The following is a 26,071-nucleotide window of genomic DNA, read 5'->3' as shown; positions in this document are numbered from 1 at the left end:
TTTGCCAACCAAAATAAATCTTTGAACTGAGAAGAACAGCATAAAAGTAATTGACATGGAGTTAAAACCCAAGAACCTGGTTGTCCTTTATGAGTACAAGTGAGCTGACAGGTTCAGATAAACTCCATCTGAAGGTATGGAAAGAATTGATAAATCTAATTGCTGAGCTGCTCACAGTGATCTTTGAAAGAGTATGTAGAATAAGAATTGGAAGGATTGGCAAAGGGCAAATGTCCCAATTTAAAAAAAAATATATATATATATATATAAAGAATGGAGCCTATAAAAGGTAATGTGTATGACTGCAATAACTAGAAAAATTCAAAAATATATTATTAAAGGAATGGCTAGTGAATATAGAAAAAAGTGATCCCAAAAGAAACTGACATTAAATTCATTAACAAGTTAGCTAAACTAATCTCATTTCCTTTTCTGTCAGGGTTTTTAGATTGTCAATCCAATGAAATGCTATGGGTGTTCTACAGTAATAAAAACTATCAGACTAGACATGTAGAGATGTGGGTTGGACAATATTATAGTTAGGCAGATTGATTTTGACAATAAAACAGTTCTATGTATCCATCAGAATTGTTTTGTATCAAAAAACTGGGAATCATAATGAGGAAAATATCAGATATTCCTTTTATAATTTAAAATTAAGTAGGATTTTGCTTTCAGTCTCATTAAGTTTAAAGTTATTTTGGGTTGACTGAAGTAATTTTATTAACATTCAATTTTGATTTAGGAATCAGTGTCAAAAAATAAATTTGATAAAAAATAAATACACAGTTTTTTAATTTTAAAAATGCATTGACTAGGAAAAAATCAGATTTGGAGAAAAAGGAAATAAAAAAAAACTAAAGTTTGTTTTATCTTCTCAGGTGTTTCTATGATAATAAAAAAATGTCAAGATTCATTTGCATGTAATAAATGCATGAAAGACTGATAGTCTAAACTTTGAATTCTACAAGTGCTTGTCAAATTTACTTGTAGAATTTAGTTCTGAAAAATTAATTCCATAATTTCCTCCTAAAGAAAATAAAGTTATATACCTATTGTAGCTGCATTTAAGGAAATTAAGTCATCTCTACCCCAGGAACTATATTCTTGGGTATTCAAAAAAAAAAGGAGGGGTATCTTAAGGGAAGGAAAAAAACCCAGTTTTCAAAAAAAGGAAAGAAGAGAAATTCTACAATTTATAGAGTACTGAATTTAAACAATGCTTAGGAAAATTCTCTAACAGATCATTAAAAAGATGGTGAGTGAACATCTGGAAAAGATTGTTCATTTGTCCATTCATTGTTTTCTATAATTGAAGAGGACCAAAGTGACATCCCAATGTCAGGATCACTCTATAGTGTGTTCTATCAAACCAATACAAGCATGAAAAGGCTTTAACTACAAGTCAGGCACAAATAATCTATGCAAATTTGCGAAGGAGATGTATTTATCTGAAGAAGACAGCAGTGATCACAAAGAACAAGTCATGGCAGACTAACTTTATTTTGCTGTTGTATAGAGTTGCTAAAATGCTAGGCCTGGGGATTTTATGAATACATCATGCCTGATTTTTTGCAAAGGATCTGATTAAGTAGTTCATACTATTCTTTTTTGGAAAAGATGGAGAGACATGAAGGGCTATATGATCATAAATTTTAATGAATTCAAAATGGGTGGGTTCAGTTTGTCATTAATGATTTTATGTCAATTTAGCAAGAGGTTTTTAGAAGTGCTTTGAGATTGGCTTTGTCCCACTCACGTTATTACCAAAAACTTAAAGAAATGTATAGATAGAATGCTCATTAATTTGCAGATAACAGAAAGCTGTGAGGGAAAGCTGACACACAGGATGACAGAGTCAAATTCCAAAAAATTACTGACAGGGCAGAGTACTGAGCTGAATCTGAAAAGATACGATTCAGAGGGGGCAAACAGTCTTATACCTGGGTTCAAAAAAAGTTTATAAGTTACAAGTTTAAAAAAATAGAATTAGAGCTTTCCAAAAGTTGAACAACCTTCTTATGAGATATTGAATTTATTGAATATAAGGATGGTTAGATAGCAGTTTGAAAAAGATCTGGGGATACTATTAAACTCCATGTTTAAATTTCCTGAGTCACTGGTGTGACATAGAAGACAAAACAAAAACTAGCATGACCTTAGGCTGCACTAACAGTCATTGATTCCAAGCAATAAAGAGGGCAGTGCCTGATGTCAGGAAAACAACATCCCAAAATCAAAGGGACTGGCTCAAACAGTAGTGCATTTCCAATCCCTGCAAGTATTCAAGAAGAAATCCACTGACAATAAAAATAAATTAAATATCTCCTAAGAAGGTTGTTCAATTTTTGGAAAGCTCTAATTATTAGAAATATTTTCCTTATATAAACAAAAAGCCTATCTCCCTTTAACTTTCATATATTGGTACTAATTCCTGGGATCAAGCAGCATGAATCCAAATCCCTTTTCTACATACCAACCTTTCAAATACTTGAGGATGACTCTCATATATCTCCAAGACTAAACATACTCAGTTCTTTCAACTAGTCTTAATATGGTATGGTCGTCAGTGCCCTCATTATCCTTTAGATAGCTGCCTTGAAAACACTCCAACTGTTCAATGTCTTTTATAAAATGTGTCACCCAGAAATGAGCACAATCCTTAAGATCTAAATGGATAGGTCTAATAGAACATCACTTATTTCATTCTGAATTCATCTTCTTCACTGCAGCTTAAGTATTTTTTAACTTTTTAGGTGGCCAAGGCACACACTGTTGGCTTTTTGCAGGTTGGGCTGGACTTAGATTGGTCTAGTGATTCAGGATTGTAATAAAATGATACACTGACAGACCAGCTACTAGTTAACAGAAGAAAAATTATTTAGCTATGACGTGGAAACGATGGCTATTCAGTAAAGATACTTTCTGAAGTATCAATGTACTGTACTACTCCAGTTGTGTTAAGCTTTCCTGTCTCCATATTGGCTATGCTGGTATTCTAGTATAAACTAAGGTAAACTTGTGGTAACAAGAAACTAAAAGATGTAGAGAATATAAGATCTCACTGCATTTACTGCTTATCATGAAAAAATTATTTTATTAGAGCAAAATACTATTTAATAATTTTTTTCAACAAGGTGTCTCCTATTCATAAATGAAAAATTATTCAAGGTTCTTGAAAGATCAAACTTAATAAGTAACCCTATTCAATGACCTTGTGGGGCTGCTAGGTGGTATAGTAAAAATAGTGCCAGGACAGGACTTGGATCAGGAAGACTCATCTTCCTAAATTCAAATCTCCCCTCAGATTCTTACTAGCTGTATGACTATGGACAAATCATTTACTTCTGTTTGCCTCAGGTTCTTCATCTATAAAATGAGCTGGAGAAGGAATTGCAAACTGTTTCAATAACTTTTGCCAAAAAAATGCCGAATAGTGTCAGGAAGAGTTAGACATGACAGAAATGACTTAAAAACAAAAATTTAATGACCATAATAATTCAGTGATCATAAATATAGTAGATATATATGTGTGTATATATACATGTATATATACACACATACATTCACATATATATGTATATATATATATATATATATATATATACACACATACATATTTATTACAGACACACACACATACACACATACACATACACACACACAGCTGGAGAGTTCCATAGAGTTTTATTATATCATTTTATAGATGAGAAAATTAAGTCCTGAGAATTTTCATGCCATCTACTCCAAATTTAGCATGACTTTCACATCAGACTAAGCAAAGAAAAAGAGAACTACATGCTTGAAAAAAGATGCTTGCCTCTGGATGAAGAAGTCAGCATAGAGTTCAAGTTTTCTGCCTAGTTTGATGAAAGATCTATATAATCTATAAAATGATACTCATGTCACACATTGTTGGTTGGGTCAGACTTAAGATACATAGTTATTAAAATATTAAAACAAGATTTTTAGACCCTTATTCTAGAGCTAAAGAGTTTGTAATTTTGAAATGTATAAGATCAATTCAATTTTATTCCTTTGTATCTCTGAACCCTATCAGTATGAATTTGCTGAGATGGAGGCTTGCTGCTGAAGTTGCTCTCTCTGATGGTCAATGGAGATATTTCAATCCTTATCAAGGCTTTCATATGCACATATTCATGAGGAAATAAAGAGAGAAATGTATGTTTAGGCTCATTAGCTATATGGATCACAGGTTAAGAAAAAAGAAATGTTAGCTACCTCACAGATCAAGGACAGCACTCACTACCTACTGGGCAACTTGAATACTCTCACAACTTAGAATATGGTGACAAACTGATAAGTAGATGAAATCAGGGCATGAACCAATTTGGGGTTTTTATACTACTGAGTGCCCCAAGTATGACATGCAGTAGCAGTGATATAATAAAGTGTTATATAAGCAATGACTACCATAATGACATGAAAACAACACTAAAAAACAAATGAAGTTAAATTCAAATTAACTGTAATGCCCAATTGTGAACCTGAATATCTGATAAAACATATCTCTCCTCTCAGTAGAGCATACTTCTCAGAGCATATCTCTCAGACTTGTCCACTGCACTGCTCATTTTGCTTAAATGTTTTCTTTTATTATAAGGGAAGGTTCAATGGGAAAGGAGGAAAGCTATTAAAGGAAAATGACTGTGAAGTAAAAACAAAATGTAACAATAAAATTTTAAAAAGAAAACAGCTAGGGTGTTCTCTCTCTCTTAATTATTATTAAAAATATGACCTGTTCCTGGTAAAGCCATCCTAGATATTAAAGTTCACCATACCCCTTTGTAAAAGTTTACCAACAATCACTATGATACTATGTTCTAAAATTTTGTTAGGAATTTAAGTAACTTAATAGTCTTTAGCTTGAGGACTCCATCATTTAAAAAAAAAAAAAAAAACAGGAATATTTGTTTAACTCCAATTCACTATTTATTTGTTAAAGATCAGCTCAGTCATCACTTCTAATAGTCCTATTATTATTTTGGAGTGTGTTTCCTCTTTACCTAGTGACTCCATCTAATCTGGCATAATTAAGTGCTACTGGACTTGGGCTATGGGATCCTAACTGCCCTTTCACCATATACTTTCAAATGCATTCATGTCAAACTATGTATAATTTTCCTCCTATTTATTATGAATTTTAGGATGGGATGAACACTTTCTATCATTTATATTTGAGCAACCAGTTTTTCCTAATTACTCAGAGTCAGTTTTATCATTTCCTCCACTTTTAAAGAAATATTTATTTTATATATTTTTTATAATATCCACTGTAAGTGTAAATAAGGAACAATACATGTTGACTAATTTTTAGTTACTGAGTTACTAATTCAGGTTGAATTAGGCACTTGGTACTCTTAATTTAATAGGCAAATGTTTGACCTTTTAAAGTATTTATTTAGACAATGGACCTCTCTGTCTCTGTCCTCTTTCTCCCTCCCCTCACAGATACACAAACACACTTTCACACATATTCACAACCTTAATGTCAACTTAGTTTAAAAAAAAGCAACCTCAATCTTAGAACTGCTGACAAAAGAATGACGTTAATTAAACTGGTGACTGAATGAGGACAGTTGACATGTTCTATAAAACATTAAAAATAATGTAATCTAGATTTAATTACAATTGATAACTATAACATCATGTGTTTAATGTGTAAAGTTGAAAGGTTAATCCATTTTCTTTTATCATAAGTTATGATGCAAAACAGTATTTAATGATAATATTCTGAAGAATCTGGGGTATGAGTCATGTCTTTAGCCTAATAAATCAGGGACAATGAATTTTGTAACATCTGGATAAAGCTCTTAGTAAAGGGGGGGAAAAACAGAACCATACCAAGCATGCTGACATTCTGGCATTTCGACCACAGCACCAGCCCTCTTCCTTTAAGTACTGGCACAGAGGAAAGCCCCACATTTCCAGAGTGGAATCTACAGAGGGAAGAAAAACAATATAGATTACTTAACTAAAATTCTTCTTCTTTCACTTAGTGTAAATCTTCTATTGAGAAAGTAAATCATCTATTGAGAAAGACAAACAGTAGTTAAACATGGTAGCAGTGATGTTTAACAATTCATTCCAGTCCATTAACTGAAAGCATATTAGTGTTATGAAAATGGTATTTGCTCAACAACAGCTGTTTTGTATTTAAGTCCCAGGTCTAAAAGCAACTCATTTGCCAAAACTATTTCTCCAAGATTTAGCAAGGGCAATTTAATACAAAAAGAATCTTCTTATATACTGAGACTAAAAGCAATAAGCAATCAGTGAGTTACAAAATAATAATGCTGGTAAACAGCTCATTAGTGTGTGTATTTTAATATATACATTAAATATGTAGCATTGATAGTTAATACATAAAACTTATTGCAAATCTAATTTTCTGATGTAGATTACTCCAAATATAATATTTTGGCAATCCATCATCGAACAATTTTCACTCAATGTTACAAGTTAATTTTATTTTTATCATTATTTTTGCTTTCCAGAAAAGACCAGCTGCAAAGATGTTTATTTCTTCATGTTGCAGAGGCTCCAAAGTATGATTCAATTGGGTTCAGATGCATTAATGATAATTAAGCAACAACCAAAATTAACATTCAGTATTTAATACTACAGATCTTTCTTATGGCTAAACTACTAAAATTACATTGCCTTTTCAATGTTCAAAGCTTCTATGTTGACTTTTTAATTATGTAGTAATTAACAGGGCTACCTGTAGAAATTTTGCCTTTACAAATATAGACTCAAACTTGGTTTTCAATATAATTGATTACTTTTAAAATATTTTATTTTATGCTTTTAAAAACATTATTATGAAAAGTAGTCTAGATTTTTGTAGTATAACCAAAGAATTCTATGGGGAAAAAAAGGTTAGGGAAGTTTTATCTCACTAAAAGTTAGCATTTCCTTCATTATTTAAAAGCATAAATCTCAGAAGGGGTTCAGAGGCTTTACTAGACTGCCCAAGAGGTTTATGATATACAGAAAAAAGTTAAAAATTCTCAATACTTTCACTATTGCTCAACAACAATAATAATCTGTGATACATTTTATTACATCTGTAAAGAAGTTTATTTATTATTTTGTTTTTTGTTTACTAACATAATGAATCCTACAAAAAGTTCTACTCTAATGTTGTACTGAGTTGTAGTGGAAATCCTTGATTCCCAAGGGCTAAAGCCAGCAAAGGAAACTCTCTGAAGTGTAATGCTTTAACAATGATCCCAGTAATAGACCATGTGTGTTTCCTGAAGACTACTCTAGGGAAGCATAGAGGTTCATCACCAGTGGACTCAATTCAATTCATGGCACTAACAATATTCTTTGGAGATACGAAAACTAAATGAAAGATCATCAAACATTCTTTTTATATTTTATGAGGTAGGAAAAGAGGACATACAATGTGTTCAGACAAAAAAAATATAAAAGTTGAAGAAGACTAGTTCATTAATAATTACAGGGATCAGGAAAGCTTGAACAAGCAAGCCAGCTGAATTGAGCCTAGGAGGAAGTAAATGTATCTTTTAATTTATTCAGATTATTTTTAAAGCAACTCCTTTTAATTATTATGAATGAAATAAACATTAATAAATGGAAACATTTACTCATAAAAAAAGAATATGAAAAGAAAGACACAAATGAAGGTACAATTCTCCACAATATAATGTCTTTCTACTTATATATTCCAAATTAAATGTGGTAGTTCTGACACTATCTTATATATCTATGTCTCCTTCTGAACATCCTTCTACTCTTTCTCTTTATTAGTTTAGTGATTCCTTAATGTTATTTTTTCTTTTCTTTTTTTTTTAAGGATCATTATCACTACAATTTTCCAATCCTCCCCAGCTCTTCACCTCCCCCAAATAAAATAATAAATAACCTATTAAAATAACTGAATGAATAACCCCCTCCAACAAATCAATATTTTCAAGCAAAATAAAACCATAAAATCACCATGCCAGAAAACAACTGTCTCATAGCCAGTCCTGCCATAAAGTCAAAAACATGATTAGTGAGACAAATAGGTAATATAGTTGATCAAAAGCTGGATTAGAGTTAGGATTATCAGAATTCCTCCCTTACTCCTCTTTACAATGTTGTAGTCATTGGATAAATTTTTCTTATTCTACTCATTTCATTCTACATCAATCCATAAAGGTCTTTCTAGGTTTTTTTTATTTGTTCATTTCTTATAACATATATGTGTGTGTTTGTGGGTATATATATATATATATATATATATATATATATATATATATATATATATATATATGTATATATATATATATATATATATATATATTTATATATATATACATTATAAATTGTTTGACCACTTTGACAGTCCCTCCCCCATTTCCTATATTTTGATGTAACAGAAAATGCTCCTATAAATATTTTTTTGTGCATATAGATCCTTATTGACCTATTTACTACTCATTTCCTTAGAGAAAACCTCAATGTTTTCAAGAACTTTAGTGTCTGATTACCAGTAGATATCTAGAATCATGAAAAAACTAAGTATTAGAATGATCACCTTTCAGGGTGAAGTATTAATTCATTAAAAGTACTTTCTCAAAGTGCTCAGCAAAGTGTATTTTGTACCTGGCATTTTATACATTCACTCACTTATTTGCCTTTTATTGTCTAATTTAGAAGAAGTTTTTCTTATTCTTTGTTAGTAATGACCATTTCCCCCTTGGACTTCCCTTGTTAATTTCACATCTTTAATATACTCATATTTTCTAAGTAATTATGATTATTAGAATATGGATAATATTCTCCTTCAAGAATTTAAAATCAGTAAGGACATGGACCACATCTTATCTAAACACTGTATCTTCCCTAATAGCTAATATTGCAATAATATACACAGCACACAGCACACAGATGTTCAATAAATGCCTGTTGAATTGAATTAGCTTCTCACAGTACATCATTTACATAATGGCTATACTATGAACTTCATAGGGTCATTTTAGATATTAAAATATAGAAAAATGTGAGCTATTATTATAGTTATCACTTTCATTATCCATAATAATCATGGTGGTGAAATCATAGTATCTGAATTAAAAGGGCACTCAAGGCACCTAATCCAATCCTGATTCACTTGACAGTATCATTCTATAGTTGCAGATTTCTAAATAGGGGTTATATCATCCTGAACTTGGACTCAAGACCACGAGTTAAAATTCCAGTTCTTCCATTTACTACTTTCTATGACCTTTGGTAAATTATTTAACATGCCCAAACCTCAATTACAAAATAAGTAGGGTTGGATGAGATGAACTCTATTACTACTTCCAGCTGTCTTTGGTTCTATGAAATTTCTTTAAACAGTCAATTTTATTTTTATATAACTATATTTTTGTTACAAAGTTTTCCCTTATATCAAGGATTAGTCAGTGAAGCTCCCAAATACCACAGGACATGGAAACTTCTTTATTTACAGGTTTGGAGAAAAAGGATTACAGAACAAAGGGATATTAGGGGCCTAAACAGGCCTCAATGACTTAAACTCATTGTTCCTAGTTGTTCCCTCTGGGGCTTAAAAGAACAAGTGGTAATAATGTATAAAAACTACCAGGAGCATTATAAAGTTCAAAAGAATTCTTTTTGGTAATGCTCCCATCTGCTCTGGAAACTTAAAAAAGAAAGGAATTCTACTACATTCCACATAGGCTTTCAATTCTATACTGTCTTCCATTCTAACAAAGCAATTTCTCTCAAAATTCACACATATCAGAGTTCTTGTGCATGGAATCCTGATAGCAGTGATTCTTTTATTAATTTTCTATAGAATTCTGATTTTTCTCTATCTAATGATAATCACAATAGTACAATATCTTCAATAAAAGTAGGTTCATTTGGAAACTACCAAGACAATTCGATAGCACAGAATACAGCTATTATTTTTCTAAAAATTATATTTATTTACATTCATGATAATTATGTCTGCCTATTTTTTATGAGTATGTTGTTCAACAACATACTTAAGAAAAAAATTCAAATAACTTTTCAGAGATATTAACATTAGAAAAGAGGTAAAATTATTCTTAAAACATTAAAACCAACTACGTTGGCATGGTATTCTGATGAAAAAAAAGTGAAAAACCTAAACTCCATGACTATCCAGTAATGGCAATGATAACAATAGTTATCTTATTTCATATTTCATATCATAGTTCATATTTTTGTTAGTGGTGCTATTTTTTTCTTTTTATTGTTTTATTTATTTTTATTTTTTGTATGTTCACTATTTTTCTTTCTTTCTTTCTTTTTTAAAATTATAGCTTTTTATTGACAGCATATATATGGGTAATTTTTACAACATTGTCCCTTGTACTCACTTCTGTTCCAATTTTTCTCCTCCCTCCTTTCACTACCTCCCCTAGATGGCAGGCAGTCTTATACATGCTAAACATGTTAAAGTATATCCTAGATACAATATATGTGTGCAGATCTGTACAATTCTCTTGTTGCACAAGAAAACTTGGATTCAGAAGGTAAAAATAATTTGGGAAGAAAAACAAAAATGCAAGTAGTCCACATTCATTTCCCAGTATTCCTTCTCTGGGTGTAGCTAATTCTGTACATCACTGAGCAATTGGAACTGAATTATTATATCTCTTTGCTGAAGATATTAACTTCTATCAGAATACGTCCTTATACAGTATTGTTGTTGAAGTGTATAATGATTTCCTAGGTCTGCTCATTTCACTCAGCATCAGTTCATATAAGTCTTTCCAAGCCTCTCTGTATTCATCCTGCTGATCATTTTTTACGGAACAATAATATTCATAGCATTCATATACTACAATTTACCCAACCATTCTTCAATTGATGGACATCCATTCATTTTCCAGTTTCTAGACACTACAAAAAGGACTGCCACAAACATTTTGGCACATACAGGTTAGTGGTGTTATTTTTATGGCATAAGATTGGTGATATTTGAAACTGATTCTATTTTACATACCCTTTTTCACCCTTGCTGTTTCTGAAACTTGCATTAGAACTCGGATTTCCTTACTTCAGGGACATTGCCCCTTTAGCTGAGTCACCTGCATATATATATATATATATATATATATACACGTCATTGAGAACTCACACTGGTTGCTGGATGCTTTGGACATCAGCCCTGGGGGCAGCATGCCCCCAGCACAATCTCTCCCTTTCAAATAAAATATTAAAAATTCTCTAATCTCTATCTTGCCTCAGTTTCTCCAGCATTACATTTTGGAGATCCCACCAAGATATTAGAAATGAGAGTAGATTAGAGATTAGAGATCTTTGGGTCTCCACCTTGGGCCTTGAGGTGATTGAGGATCTGGGTTCTTGGCCTGGAGAGGCTGGCCCTCTGGATTTTTTTCTAGAGTCTCCAGGAAAGAGAGCAGTTTTCAGCCGCAGCCATGCCCTACGGTGGACCTCCATTCAGCCACTGGAGATTAGGTCTGGATGTCTTAGGATATAATCTGATCTGTTCATCTGTTTTGTCTGTCTATGCTAGCATCTAGATTCTCAGAATAAAAAAATGCTGATGGGCATTAAATCATTCCAGGATGCTGGATGATACCCTCTGTTTTGGGTGTCTTCTAAGACACAGCTAGTCTGATCTCATTCTGAGCACCTTTTTGGGCACTATCTGATTATATGTGTTAAATGTTTTGTATAATATTATAATTGTATAGTTTATGTCTCATTTGTGTTCTGTGTTCTATGTGACTTATCTGTTTTGTTGGTTAAAGAGGTTTAAGGTTTAAAAACAATGATTAAGAATTGGTCATTTCAATGTTGCAACTGTACTCAGTATAAAATTTGCTTGTGATTTTAAACTTTTTAATTTGTAAGTAAAAGAGCAACAATAACAACAACAACAAAACTGGGCTATTTTAAGACTGGCAGGATCAGTTTTCAAAGCTGGCTAATAGGATTCCTAAGGAAAAGAACAATAAGACCTTACCTGATTCAAATTCAAGCCTGGCCTAGGCTAGGCTGTGCAGATAAGGCCTCTGGAGGAGAAAAGAGTTTATGCTAATTGCTTTGAAACTTGGGGAAAGATTTTACATTAAGTGAAAAAAAACAAAAACAAAGGTATTCTTGTGGGCAGTTTTAAAATTGTGGGAAATAATTTTACTGTTCATGATCTAGACTGATGCAGGCTAGATTTGGCTATCTGTTGAGTATAAGATCTTAAGAACAATGGCTTGTTAAAGAGAAGCACTGTTAACTTGCCTGCAAAGGGTCCACGTGACTCTAATTAAGTAAAGTATGTCACCTTCTGAAATATATTGGGTAATTTGTTAATATTATTAGTTAATACTTTAAATCCAGCTCTGATGGATCTGTAGGTTTTATGGAGTCATTTAGCTATCCACTGTATTATGAATTTTAATAGTTTTGAAGGTGATTTAGGAGACTAAAAAGAAAATTTGCACGTGGAAAAGAACTTGGGTAGGGTAAGGAGAAATGGGATCTTTTGTCTTCAAAGGTGAAGATTAAACTCACCTCCCCACTGCTTTCTGCTACTTAAGCAATGGAACTTCTAGTTAGAAAGGTTGTTGGGAGTTGTTTAAAGTATGTAGCTAAGGGAAAGAGGAAGGATGGAGAAATGTTGAATGGGAGTTGAGAGTTAGGAGAAATGCCAAGTGGAATAGGGGAAGAGCAGAAGGGAATCCATTAAACCTGATATACAAAGATTACCACATGGAATCCTCTCCTCCCCCCTTCCCCTAAGTGTGTTCTAGCCATTTTTTTGGTTGTTTTTTTTTTTTTTTTTTTTTTTTTTTTAATCAAGTTGCAGCCTCCTGGTTCTTGGCTGAAAGGAGCAAACTGTGATTTAAGAGATAGGCCCACCCACTTTTAAGTTAATTGACTGAATATTTGTTTCTGTGGATACATAATGATTTCCTTGGTTAAGGAATATGGTCATAAATGTAATCTATAATTTGGTATAGGATATTCTATCTAAGTTTTAGTTGATTGTATTGGGTAATCCTGAGGTTGTTTAACAGGCCTCTGAAAATAATAGTTTTTTTTTTCTTTTCCCTTTGTCCTTTTGAAAATGTTTCCGTTATGGACAATATGCAATTTGGGATATTTGTCTATGTATAGGGTATTTTAAAAGCAAACTGATTTGTATGTTTCATTATTCACTTATAAAATATCTCCTTAGATATGAAAGATACTTTTTCTAAGTTGTGAACTTACTAGGACAAATTTCTTACTGTTATTAATATAAGGTTATGGTAAATAACTGTTTAGGATTTATCAGAAACTTTGGCTAATGGGATTTGTTATCGAGGTAAAATTTCTTGGGCTTACAGATTTGCTAGTCAACATCTCAAAGGTTTAAAGATGCCTAGAGGTTTGAGGGACACACAGCAATTTCATTTTTACAAATCACTCTATATAAACAGGATAGTCTAGGACTTGATTATGCCTGATAACAGCCATTTAGATTTCTGGCAAACAAGGGAAGAGAGTAAGTTCAAAGTTCATATCAGATAGACAAACATACAGACAGATAGATAGAAAGGTGGGTAAGTAGATAGACACACACACACACACACACACACATATATATATATATATATATATATATATATATATATATGCAGATATTTACTTTGTACACACACACACACACACACACAAATATTTCTACTAAATATTTCTACTAAGAGATCCTACTAAAAAGCTATTAGAAATAATCCACACCTTTAGCAAAGTTGCAGGATATAAAATTAACCCACATAAATCATCAGCATTCTTATATATCACTAACAAAATCCAACAGTTAGAGTTACAGAGAGAAATTCTATTTAAAATAACTACTGATAGTATAAAATATTTAGGAATCTATCTGCCAAGGGAAAATCAGAAACTATATGAGCAAAACTACAAAACACTTTCCACACAAATAAAGTCATATCTAACCAATTGGAAAAATATAAAATGCTCTTGGATAGGCTGAGCGAATATAATAAAGATGACAATACTACCTATCTATTTATTTAGCGCTATACCAATCAGACTCCCAAAAAACTATTTTAATGACCTAGAAAAAAATAACAACAAAGTTCATATGGAAAAACAAAAGGTGAAGAATTTCAAGGGAATTAATGAAAAAAAAAATCAAATGAAGGTGGCCTAGCTGTACCAGATCTTAAAATTATATTATAAAGCAGTGGTTACCAAAACCATTTGGTATTGGCTAAGAAATAGACTAGTTGATCAGTAGAATAGGTTAGGTTCACAGGACAAAACAGCCAATAACTTCAATAATCTAGTGTTTTGACAAAAACTATTTTTAGCCATATGAAAAGATACTCTAAGTCATTATTAATCAGAGAAATGCAAATTAAGACAACTCTGAGACACCACAACACACACTTGTCAGATTGGCTAGAATGATAGGAAAAGATAATGTGGAATGTTGATGGGGATGTGAGAAAATTGGGACACTGATACATTGCTGGTGGAATTGTGAATACATCCAGCCATTCTGGAGAGCAATTTGTAACTATGCTCAAAGAGTTATCAAACTGTGCATACCCTTTGATCCAGCAGGGTTACTACTGAACTTATATCCCAAAGAAATTTTAAAGAAGGGAAAGGGACTTGTATGTGCAAGAATGTTTGTGGCAACCCTCTTTGTAGTGGCCAGAAACTGGAAACTAAGTGGATGTCCATCAATTGAAGAATGGCTGAATAAATTGTGGTATATGAATATGAATATTATTGTTCTGTAAGAAATGACCAGCAGGATGATTTCAGAAAGGCCTGGAGAGACTTACATGAACTGATGCTGAGTAAAATGAGCAGGACTAGGAGATCATTATATACTTCAACAACAATACTATATGATGATCAATTCTGATGGACATGGCCCTTTCCAATAATGAGATGAACCAAATCAGTTCCAATAGAGCAGTAATGAACTGAACCAGCTATACGCAGTGAAAGAACTCTGGGAGATGACTATGAACCACTACATAGAATTCCCAATCCCTCTAATTTTGTCTGCCTACATTTTTTATTTCCTTCACAGGTTAATTGTACACTATTTCAAAGTCCAGATTCTTTTTGTACAGCAAAATAACTGTTTGGACATGTATACATATATTGTATTTAACTCATACTTTAACATATTTAACAACTTGGTCAACCTGCCATCTGGGGGATGGGGTGAGGGGAAGGAGGGGAAAAATTTGAACAAAAGGTTTTGCAATTGTCAATGCTGGAAAATTACCTATGAATAAAATTTTTGTGAAAATTAATAAAATTAATTAAAAAAATAAAAAAGAAAAGAAAATTAGTCCCTCAAATTCATCTGGAGATTGGCCCCTGGCCCAGGGCCAGAGAGAAGCACACTATATCAAGCATTATGTCCCAGATTTTTTGCAAATTGTCCTAACATGGTTTTGCCCACTGATAAATATATTTTCTTCTCAGTGTAATAAGCTCATTTTTGCCACAAACTTCGAGCCTGTATTCATTGGGGTTTATGAATTCTTTCACAAAGCCTGCAACCAGCCAAGGGACCCCACTGCTGTCAGGGGATCTCTCAACCCTCATTTCTTACACCTCAACAAGGGCACGGTCAGGTCATCAGAGTTAGGGGTTTCACAGATCTGTTAAGTACTCTGGTAGAAATTTAAGTACTACAAGAATATTAACAGTGAGATTTTAATGAATGTTTATGGAAATATACTAATATGGCTATAGGGAAAGAAGGTGAACGGGACTGACTGGACGAAGTATTTCTCAGTATTGAGTCACATGATCCCTATCCCTATTCCCAGAGCTGGGACCCTGGGGAGGTCATTTAATCTCTCAAGGGATGAACTCTGAATCCTAGGATTCAGGAAGTTGCAGGAAGTGACATGACCTATGGGAGGCAGCCAGCATTGGTGACCATTGGTCAAGGATGGTTATGTACTTTTAATCTATCCAATGAGAAGTCTTGGGTCTTTTGCTTTTAAACCCTGGGCAAGCTGAAAGCTGGCTAGGTTCCAGGAGCACATGGAGGAGTTGGGATGGTTCCCAGGTATATCTGGGCCTCTACCTGCAGTATTAAATAAATGCTTTCTCTTTGTACCTGATGAATGGGAAAGGGGGTCTTGCAACTGACCCATCCCACAGAAAGGGATGTTTAATTTCTCTTTTTATTTCCAACTTTACTCACTGAACAAAATCCCTATAAGAAGAAATCTTCATAAAGGTATTCATTTATGCAATTGACCAAGTTAAAAGAATTTGTCGAAAAAATTTACAAACTAAAATTATAAACTAAAATATAAATAAAATGTATGTTCAGGACACATAATTTTTCTTTTTTTTAATTAATTTTTATAATTATAACATTTTTTTGACAGTACATAAGCATAGGTAATTTTTTTTTTTTTTAACAACATTATCCCTTGTACTCCCTTCTGTTCCAAATTTTTCCCCTGTTTCCCTCCACCTCCTTCCCTAGATGGCAGGCTTTCCCATACATATTAAATATCTTATAGTATATCCTAGGTACAATATATATGTGCAGAATCAAATTTTGTTGTTGTTGTTATTGCAAAAGAAGAATTGTATTTGGAAGGTAAAAATAATCTGGGAAGAAAAACAAACAAACAAACAAAAAAATGCTCACAGTTTACATTCATTTCCCAGTGTTCCTTTTCTGGATGTAGCTGATTCTGTCCATCATTGATCAATTGGATTTGGATTAGCTCTTCTCTATGTTGAAGATATCCACTTCCATCAGCATACATCCTCATACAGTATCATTGTTGAAGTGTATAATGATCCCCTAGTTCTGCTCGTTTCACTCAGCATCAGTTCATGTAAGTCTCTCCAAACCTCTCTGTATTCCTCCTGTTGGTCATTTCTTACAGAACAATAATATTCCATAACATTCATATACCATAATTTACCCAACCATTCTCCAATTGATGGACATCCATTCATCTTCCAGCTTCTAGCCACTACACAAAGGGCTGCCACAAACATTTTGGCACATACAGGTCGCTTTCCCTTCTTTAGTATTTCCTTGGAATATAAGCCCAGTAGTAGCACTGCTGGGTCAAAGGGTATGCACATTTTGATAACTTTTTGGGCATAATTCCAGATTGCTCTCCAGAATGATTGGATTCTTTCACAACTCCACCAACAATGCATCAGTGTGCCAGTTTCCCCACAGCCCCTCCAACATTCATCACTATTTGTTCCTGTCATCTTAGCCAATCTGACAGGTGTGTAGTGGTATCTCAGAGTTGTCTTAATTTGCATTTCTCTGATCAATAGTGATTTGGAACACTCTTTCATATGAGTGGGAATAGTTTTAATTTCATCATCTGAAAATTGTCTGTTCATATCCTTTGACCATTTATCAATTGGAGAATGGCTTGATTTCTTATAAATTAGAGTCAATTCTCTGTATATTTTGGAGATGAGGCCTTTATCAGAATCTTTACTTGTAAAAATGTTTTCCCAATTTGTTACTTCCCTTCTAATCTTATTTGCATTAGCTTTGTTTGTACAAAAGCTTTTTAATTTGGTGTAATCAAAATTTTCTATTTTGTGATCAATAATGGTCTCTAGTTCTCATTTGGACACAAATTCCTTCCTCCTCCACAAGTCTGAGAGGTAAACTATCCTCTGTTCCTCTATTTTGTTTAAGGACACATAATTTTTCACTAACACTGGTTCTAATTACAAAACCAACGTTCTGATGCATCAGAACTTGTATACTACACATAGCATAATTTTTAAAAAATTACAAAAAACTCAATCCATCTCTCAAAAGTTTTATTGTAGCATTTGCAAAATTATTTATAAACTAAAATTATGAATGAAAAATCTCATTGCTGGATTTAGTTTGTTAAAAGTATAATTTTTACATTTTAGAATCTTACAAATTACATGAAGCACAGATAAAAATGAATATATAAATTTTCAAGATGTAATATATAGTGTGGCAGATCTCAAAAAAAAAAAAGGAAACAATTATTTCTAATAGCTCTTCTAATAACTTAATATCCAAATCTAAGTCTTTTTAAAAGAGATAAATGTAGTACTAATAAGGTCTTCTAAAAGTGGAGCTATTTGTATTTTCTAAGACTACAAAGGTGGCACAGTGGAAAGATCCACACATTTGCATTTAGGAAGACATTTTCCTGAATTCAAATCTGGCATTAGATACTTACTAGCTTTGAGCCCTTAACCCTGTTTTCCCAGGTTTCCTCATTTGTAAAATAATCTGGAAAAGGAAATCGCAATCTATTCCAGTATCTTTGCCAAAAAAAAATTTAAATAGAATCATGAAGAATTGAACATAACTGAAAAATGACTGAATGACAATATAAATTTAAGACATATATGTGTGTATATATAGTACTGTATTATTGTATATACAACATTTAAACGTAAACACATAAATCTCATTGTTTATATCATTAAATTAAATCACTGATGCACTGATGATCTCTCATTACAGCATTTAAAAGCATTGTTCTAAGCCACATACTTTACCACACTGCATTGATACCAAAATGGTTCAATGACTTATTTGATCTTTAGCCAAAGATTTTTAATAAAGAAAACCTGTGAAATAGTAATATGTAGATGGTAATTTGTCTAGTGAGAAGAGTCCAGGTAAAGGTGTCTTCAAATAAAGTGGAATTTCAGATTAAATAATAGTTAATAATAATTAAATAATAATACAAATAAATAATAATAGTTAATAATAATTAAATAAATAATAAAGTGGAATTTCAGATTAAATAATAGTACAGACAAAGTTTTACCAGTTTTACACTTCCTCATTTGGATAAATAAAAAAATCTAAGGGCTGAGAAATCTGAAATTGCTTTTTAATGTATGTGTGTGTGTGTGTGTGTGTGTGTGTGTATGTGTGTGTATCTATCTATCTATAAGCATAGATAGATACACACACACACTCTATAGATATATAGAGATACATACAAACACACACATACTATTTAATTTGGTTATGTTTGAATTTGTCAGTTGCAGTTAACCATAGAATGCACAAAATGAGAAAGTAAATTATAGATCAAATTCCTTAATGAATATCAATGCAAAAAAATTAAATAATATATTAGCAAGGCAATTACAGCAATATGTCATACATTATAATCAGGTGGGATTTATACCAAGAATGCAGGGTTTATTCAGTAACAGGAAAACTATCAACATAATTGACCATATCAAGAATAAAAACCTAGAGAAATCTTATTATGTTAAAAGATGCAAAAAAAAATTACAATACCTATTCCTATTTAAAAATACTATAAAGCATAGGAATCAATGGAACCTCTCAAGAGCAACCGTTATTTAAATGTAACTAAGATAAACTTGAAACCTTCACAGGAAGAGCAGGAGTAAAGCAAGGATGCCTGCTATCATTACACTTATTCAGTACTGTGAAAGACTTAGGTATTCTAATCAGGACATTAAGAACAATTCCAAAAGACTCAAGATGAAATAATATTGAAGGCAATACAACTTTGCTTCTATTATTTTTTTTTCCTACTGAGGGAAATGATCTTTAGATTGGGAAGGATAGGATAAAAATCAATTAAGAGACTTGAAATCCTAAACAATAGAGAAAATGGGAAAATAACTTATTTATTTTCATTGAATTTAAGATACATGAGTGAACTACATTATTAGACTATTGAGAGGACTTCTAAAAATTACAGGGAATAATTTCATGGTGAAAATAGGATATATTCATCAGTCTTTATACTGGTGAGCTTCACTTTGGTGCCTTGTAAAATTCTAGAATGTATGATGAAATGGATGATTTGCAACTATTTTAAAAGAGACATGGTGATATTTCAATGAATACATTAACAGCCCAGCTACATTTCTTTTCTTTTTTTATTCCCCCAGAGTATTAGTAAATTGACAGGATTAAATATTGAAGTGAACCAGACTTAAAGAATAATATTTAATGGCTTGAAATCAACCCAGAGAGAAATTTTAGTGGAATGATCTAAATTATTTTCTTTTTCTTTTTTTTTTTTTGGTTCAAAATAATGATTTGTGAATCAATGATTTTGAGGCATTTACAGAAAGAAGTTTCACCTCTTGCCCTAAGGCTTCTGAATATAGATGAACAATATAAGTAATACCAGGAAACTGCTCTTGCTTGAATCAATTGAAATTCTCCTTACATATCCAAAGCGAATATCTTCCCTCTGCTATGGGTTGGCAAACCACTTTCAGTTAACTATTACATGGATTAGATGTGTCTCATTTCATTTCAATATAGGACTGGTCTTAGACAAGTCTTTCCTGAAATAGCAGTCATGAAGAAGGATCACTGGTGTATTTATGAGAAGAGGCCTATAAATAGCATTTCTAGTCCAGATTTTATATTTTCATTTTAACAGACTAAATACACTTAAATTCAAAAGTGTATTTTTAAAAAAGAATAGAATCCCAGTGGCTAAATAAGTTTTGGCAAGTGAGTGCAATGGATTACATGAAATTAATATGATGAATAAAGAGAAACACTGAAAGAGAGAGAGACATATAAAGTAAAGCAAAATAGAACAATCATGACAATGGAAAGAACAATGAAAACAAAATCAAACTTGAACTTCATATAATTACTATGAACAAGAAGTGAGAAAAACATATAGCTCTTTCACTTCTTTGCAAAGATGGGAGATTATGGGTATAGAACACTATATATACTGTCAGATGTGATATGTTGGTGTTATTAATTTTCTGATCTTTTCCCCACTTTCTTACTTTTTTTCCCCTTTTTTTCTATTTTTAAAATAAGTGATAGCTTTCATGGTAAAGCAGAAAGAATAATATATTTGGAAGTAAAGGTCATGTAAAAACAAAAGGTATCATACACACATAAACACATATATAAAAACAGTCAATAAACATTTATTAAGTAGTTCCCATGTGTACTATATTAAATGCTGATGATAAAAGAAAAATCAAGAGACAGACTTTGTTTTCACAGAACTTACAACCTAATGGAGGAGATAATAAGCAAATAAATAAAACAATTTCATAAAGGAAAAAAAAAAGTAAATAACAGAGAGAAAGCATTAGGAGTAAGCGGTTTTGGGGAATGCTTTCTGTAGAAGATAGGATTTAGTTGGGACTTAAAAGAAGTCAAAGAAATCAGTAGCACAGAAGAGGAAAAGAATATTCCAGGAATGGAGGAAAGCCAGAGAAACTATTTGGAGCTAAGAGAAGAATCTTGTTTATGGACAGGGACACAGAGAAGACATTAATGTCACTGGTTTGAAGAGTATGAGAAAAAGAATATGGTATAAGAAGACAGGAAAGGTAGGAAGGACTTAATGTGTATTTGATCCTGGAGATAACAGTGACCAGGGTTTATTAAGTAGAGGAATGAAATGAGAGCCTGTTTTAGGAAAATCACTTCAGTGGCTGAATGGAGTATAAAATGAAGTGCTGAGAAACTTGAGGCTGGCAGACAATTAGGCAATTGTCTAGACTGAAGTGAAGAAGTAATATGCCAGAATGATGGAAACATCAGAACAAGGAAAAAAGAGGTATTGGAGAGATGTCACAAAGGTAAATTGACAAGCCTTGGCAATGGATTGGAAATTGGAAGTGAGAGATAGAGAGGAATCCAAGAAGAATGCTAGGTTGTGAGCCTGAGGAATTGGGAGGAGGGCATTGCCCTGTATAGGGACAGGGAAGGCAATATGTGAGGAATAAGGGGAATGATAATGAATTCCATTTTGGACATGTTGAGTTAAGTTGTCTACTGGATATTCAATTTGAAATGTCTGAAAGGCATTTGGTAATGTGACACTGGAGGTCAGCAAAGAGAGGGAAGGATGAGTAGATAAGAGAATCATCAACATAGAGACGATGGTTAAATCTAAAGGAGTAATGAGATCACTAAATGCAGTGATACAGATTGAGAAAAGAACCTTTTGGGATACATTCCTGTGTGTCACAGGGCATAATCTCAATGAGGATCCAGCAAAGAAGACAGAGAAATAGACAGATAGATAGGTAGGAGAACCAGGAAGAGAGCAGTATCAGAGGTACTGAGTTTCAAGGAGTATCAAGGAGGAGGAGAATGACATCAAGGAGAGTGAGCAGACTTTGAATCATGGTTCTCATTTGTTATCTGTGAAACTAAGCAAATCTACGCTCTAAGTTCTCAGGATTTTAAATTCCTTTTGTTTAGATGAGACGCTGAACCATATGTCCTCTATCTAAGGTTGTCCTTTGCAATTACAACTTTATGATTTTATGAACATTATAATAAAATATTATGTAAGCATATTATAAAATAACTACATATACAAAGAAAATTAGTTTAAATTTATATATAAAATCAGTAAAATATATAAAGAAAAATTTTAAAAGCTTGTTCTCTATTGCTTTTGAAGGTTCCTTTTAGACAAAAATTCCTATCAATTCCATATCGTCACAGGAAAGTAGCTCCCTTTAATATTTCTTTTAAGTATATATTTTCATTTTTTCTCTTGTGATATGTTCAAAGTGTTTGCTTTTTATTTACTGTATTTGCGTAAGAAGCAGATTTTTTTATGCTGAACAAATACAATATGCGTGAACATGAAAAATTCCTTTTTCTGGTCACAAAAAATAACGAGGTGCAAATTAAAGAAAGAAAGAAGCAAGACTATTTGAAAGCTCCATTTCTAACCACTTCTAGGCAGCACTAGAATACCCTAAGGCAAAAATAAAATAAGCGCCAAGACTGTAGAAAACACAACTGACTGAAGATCAGATACAGCTGTCAGTGTGAGGTAATTGTGCATAGACTGCCAAGCACATCTAGAAATATCTGTATGAATCCCATATTTATTGGCAAGGATCACTTTGGGACTCAAGCCAGAACCAAACAGTGAAGAGTAGTAATGTGATAGGGCACCCAAAGCTTAGACACAGCTAAATCCATGAGGCTGGCACCAAAGTCTACTCATTAGCTATATGATTACAAAGAGCAATACCTACAAGGTAGACATCATGTGAATAGCATTCAAGGTTGGTTAGTTTCTGAAATTATCTATCTAGTTGTACACACACCTACACATGTGCACACAAGCACACACACATACACATATACACATTTACAAAGAAACTATGGTTATGTCTAATAGAGAGGTTAACAGTAATAATTCCTAGTCCAATTCTAAAAATGTTCATTAAACAACAAATTATAGTTGTCAAAATGGACAATTATAACCAGCATTTTAATACTTGTTATGGGGAAGTTCTTTTCCATAAAAATCATATATAAAACCTTATGCAGGAATAGGAAAATACTCATTAAGACATGTATTGGCATGTAGCACAGAAGTATAATTGTCTCAAATTCTTAGTTAATAGTCACATGCAGGAACAACGAAGGGACAGAGTTACTTATGTAAAACCAAAACAAAAGCAATGTTTAGGGGAAAAAAGACGAATAACATGTCAAATATATACCTGTGTCTAATCAACTGACCTAGTCCGTGAAAAGAATATAAATCTCAGCTCTAATTAGGATTGGTAGAAGGGATCTAATAAATCATTCAGACCAATGCTCTCATTAAACAGGTAAGAAAACTGAGACTCAGAGAGATTCAGCAATCTTAAGATCATGGTGCTCCTCAGTTATTTAAACTAAGTTAAAATAGCATTTTTGAACCTTGGTTTCTTGCCTCTCATCATTAATATTTATATCTATTCCTTTATGGTTTCTATAAATGACCAATTTGGTCATTACATTGTGATACATTGTCATAAAACCAAAACTTCCCATTTGACTAATCTCACTTATTAAGCAATGATTTGTCACTAAATTTTGGATGGTAGAAGCTAATAATACTTTAAGTACTACACACAGCTGTACCCCTATATTCTTAATTGAGGATTTATTGATCAAGAAATTAAAAGCAGCAAAACTTTTTTAAGGACTTAGAGTCATTATATAGCTCCATTTCATGCAAAAATGATCAGCCCTTTGGGTGTATTGTTAACATTGTTTGAATCTTCCAAAAGTGGCTCACAATATGCAAAAACACTTCTTTTAAAATCAAGAAAGAAAAAATGCAGAATTTCCTGAGCAGGTATGATATGTCTATGTCTAGATGAGGCAGTGGATAGAGCACTGAAGTCAGGAGGTCCTGAGCTCAAATTTGGCCTCAGAAACTTAATACTTCGTAGCTGTATGATCCTGGGCAAGTCATTTGGCCCCAACTGCCTCAGCAAAAACAAATAACAGTATGAGGTTAAAAAAATAAATAAATAAATTGGAGGACTAATGGACCAATATATGGTCCATATATTAAAATTTTATAAGTACCAACCTGTCCTTTAGGGCAGTTTTAATACAGAGGTGGGATGGGACTTGAAGGAACTAAGGATTTCAACATATGGAGGTTAGGAGGGAGAACATTCTAGGCATGGAGAGAGGGTAGCCTGTGTAAGGGCAAAGAGAGACAGGCCAATTGGACACAAGTTCAAATCCTGTCTTTTATACTTGCTACCTGTGTGGTATCAACCAAGTAACTGAACCTCACTTTCTTATTTGTGAAACAAAAGCGTTGGATTCAATGACTTTTATGGTCTTATTCCGTCCAAATCTATGATGCTGTGACCTAATTTCTCCAAACCAGACCAGATAACGTTTCAATTCCTAGTCATCTTCTAGCCATTTACTTTGTTATCACATGTGTACAGTTCCTTTCTTCCCTTCTAAAACTTTCTTGATGTTGTCTCCACTCTTAGAACGTAAGCTCCTTGCAAAGGCTATTTTGTTTTTGTCCCTGTATCTAAAGTGTTCAGCACAGTGCCTGGCACATAGTAAGCAATTAATAAAGGCTTCTCATTTGATAATCTCCTTTCACACATATTCAGGTCTCATTTCTCTTTGGACATTTCCATTTGGATTTCATAATGCCCACAGGAACCTTATCACCCTCATAAGTCACCCTTCACTCTTTGTTCCTACAGCCCTCGGAATGGAGGATGGAGTGGAAATCTCCTTCCAAGCCTTTCAAATTAAGGAAGTCTTTGAGGCCATCCATCTCTAATTGCACTTCTTTGGACTTCATCTCCCTTTCCTATTCCAGTTTCTTTTTGTATGCTGTCTTTCCCCATTATATTATAATTATATTATATTGAAGGAATGGTCTCTCTTTTATTTTTTTCTCCATAGTGTATCCACAGCACTTATTACAGTGTTAGGACCATAGTTGGTGTTTATTAAGTATTTACTGATTGAATTATTTAAAGAAAAATGCCTTACTTTGACCCTATTGTCTCTTCTTGTCACTATTTAACATTAAGTTTTTAATTTTTTGGTTCACTGTAAAAGCCTTCAAAAATCTGTACCTTATACATATATAACAAAATATTCATAGCACCACTTTTTATCTTAACGAAAAGTAGGAAACAAAGTAGATGTCTACCAATTGGAGAACGTCTGTTGAAACTGCTAAATACAAATGAAAAAGTGATATTACTGTGTTGCAAGGAACTAAAAAAATAGGAGATTCAGGAAAACCTGGGAAGATATTACTGAACTAATACAGAGGGAAGTAAGTGGAACCAGGAGAATAATATATACAAATAATACACACATATATACACAAAGACAAAACCATAAATGGAAAAAAAAGACTAAAAGGTAGGTAGACTTAGATAAATTATATTAACTGAGCTCTCTCTGAACTGTTTTTTTGCCTCTTTTTGTAACTATCCTTTTTGCTTAGCACAGTGTTCGGCACATAGATGCTTTATAAAGGTTTATTATGACAAATCTTGGTCCTGGTGAATGGATGATGAAACACATTTTCCTCTTCTTGGTGGAAAAAAGAAACTGGCATATTAGAGAAAGGAATATTGTATAATGAACAGGGATGTATACTGAAAAAGTAATATGACAAAAAAAATGGTCAATTTGTTATGTACTAGCTGAATGACTAACTTTGAACAAACTATTTTACCTTTCTGGGCTTAAGTTCCTTGGTATTTAAAATGAAAG

At 32.7% G+C, this 26,071-nt stretch overlaps 1 protein-coding gene across 1 annotated transcript in view; it reads right to left on the bottom strand.

Annotated features, from left to right (window-relative positions):
- METTL25 (methyltransferase like 25) overlaps positions 1-26,071 on the bottom strand; it is a 177,497-nt gene that overhangs the window by 43,410 nt on the left and 108,016 nt on the right. The window contains 1 exon segment of the mRNA XM_074270877.1: positions 5,866-5,960. Within this exon segment, the coding sequence (XP_074126978.1) occupies positions 5,866-5,960 (95 nt within the window).

The sequence above is a fragment of the Sminthopsis crassicaudata genome, chromosome 5, assembly GCF_048593235.1.
Source record: "Sminthopsis crassicaudata isolate SCR6 chromosome 5, ASM4859323v1, whole genome shotgun sequence".
Taxonomy (NCBI): Eukaryota; Metazoa; Chordata; class Mammalia; order Dasyuromorphia; family Dasyuridae; genus Sminthopsis; species Sminthopsis crassicaudata.
The sequence above is the reverse complement of the archived record's forward strand: the minus strand, read 5'-3'. Positions and strand labels throughout refer to the sequence as shown.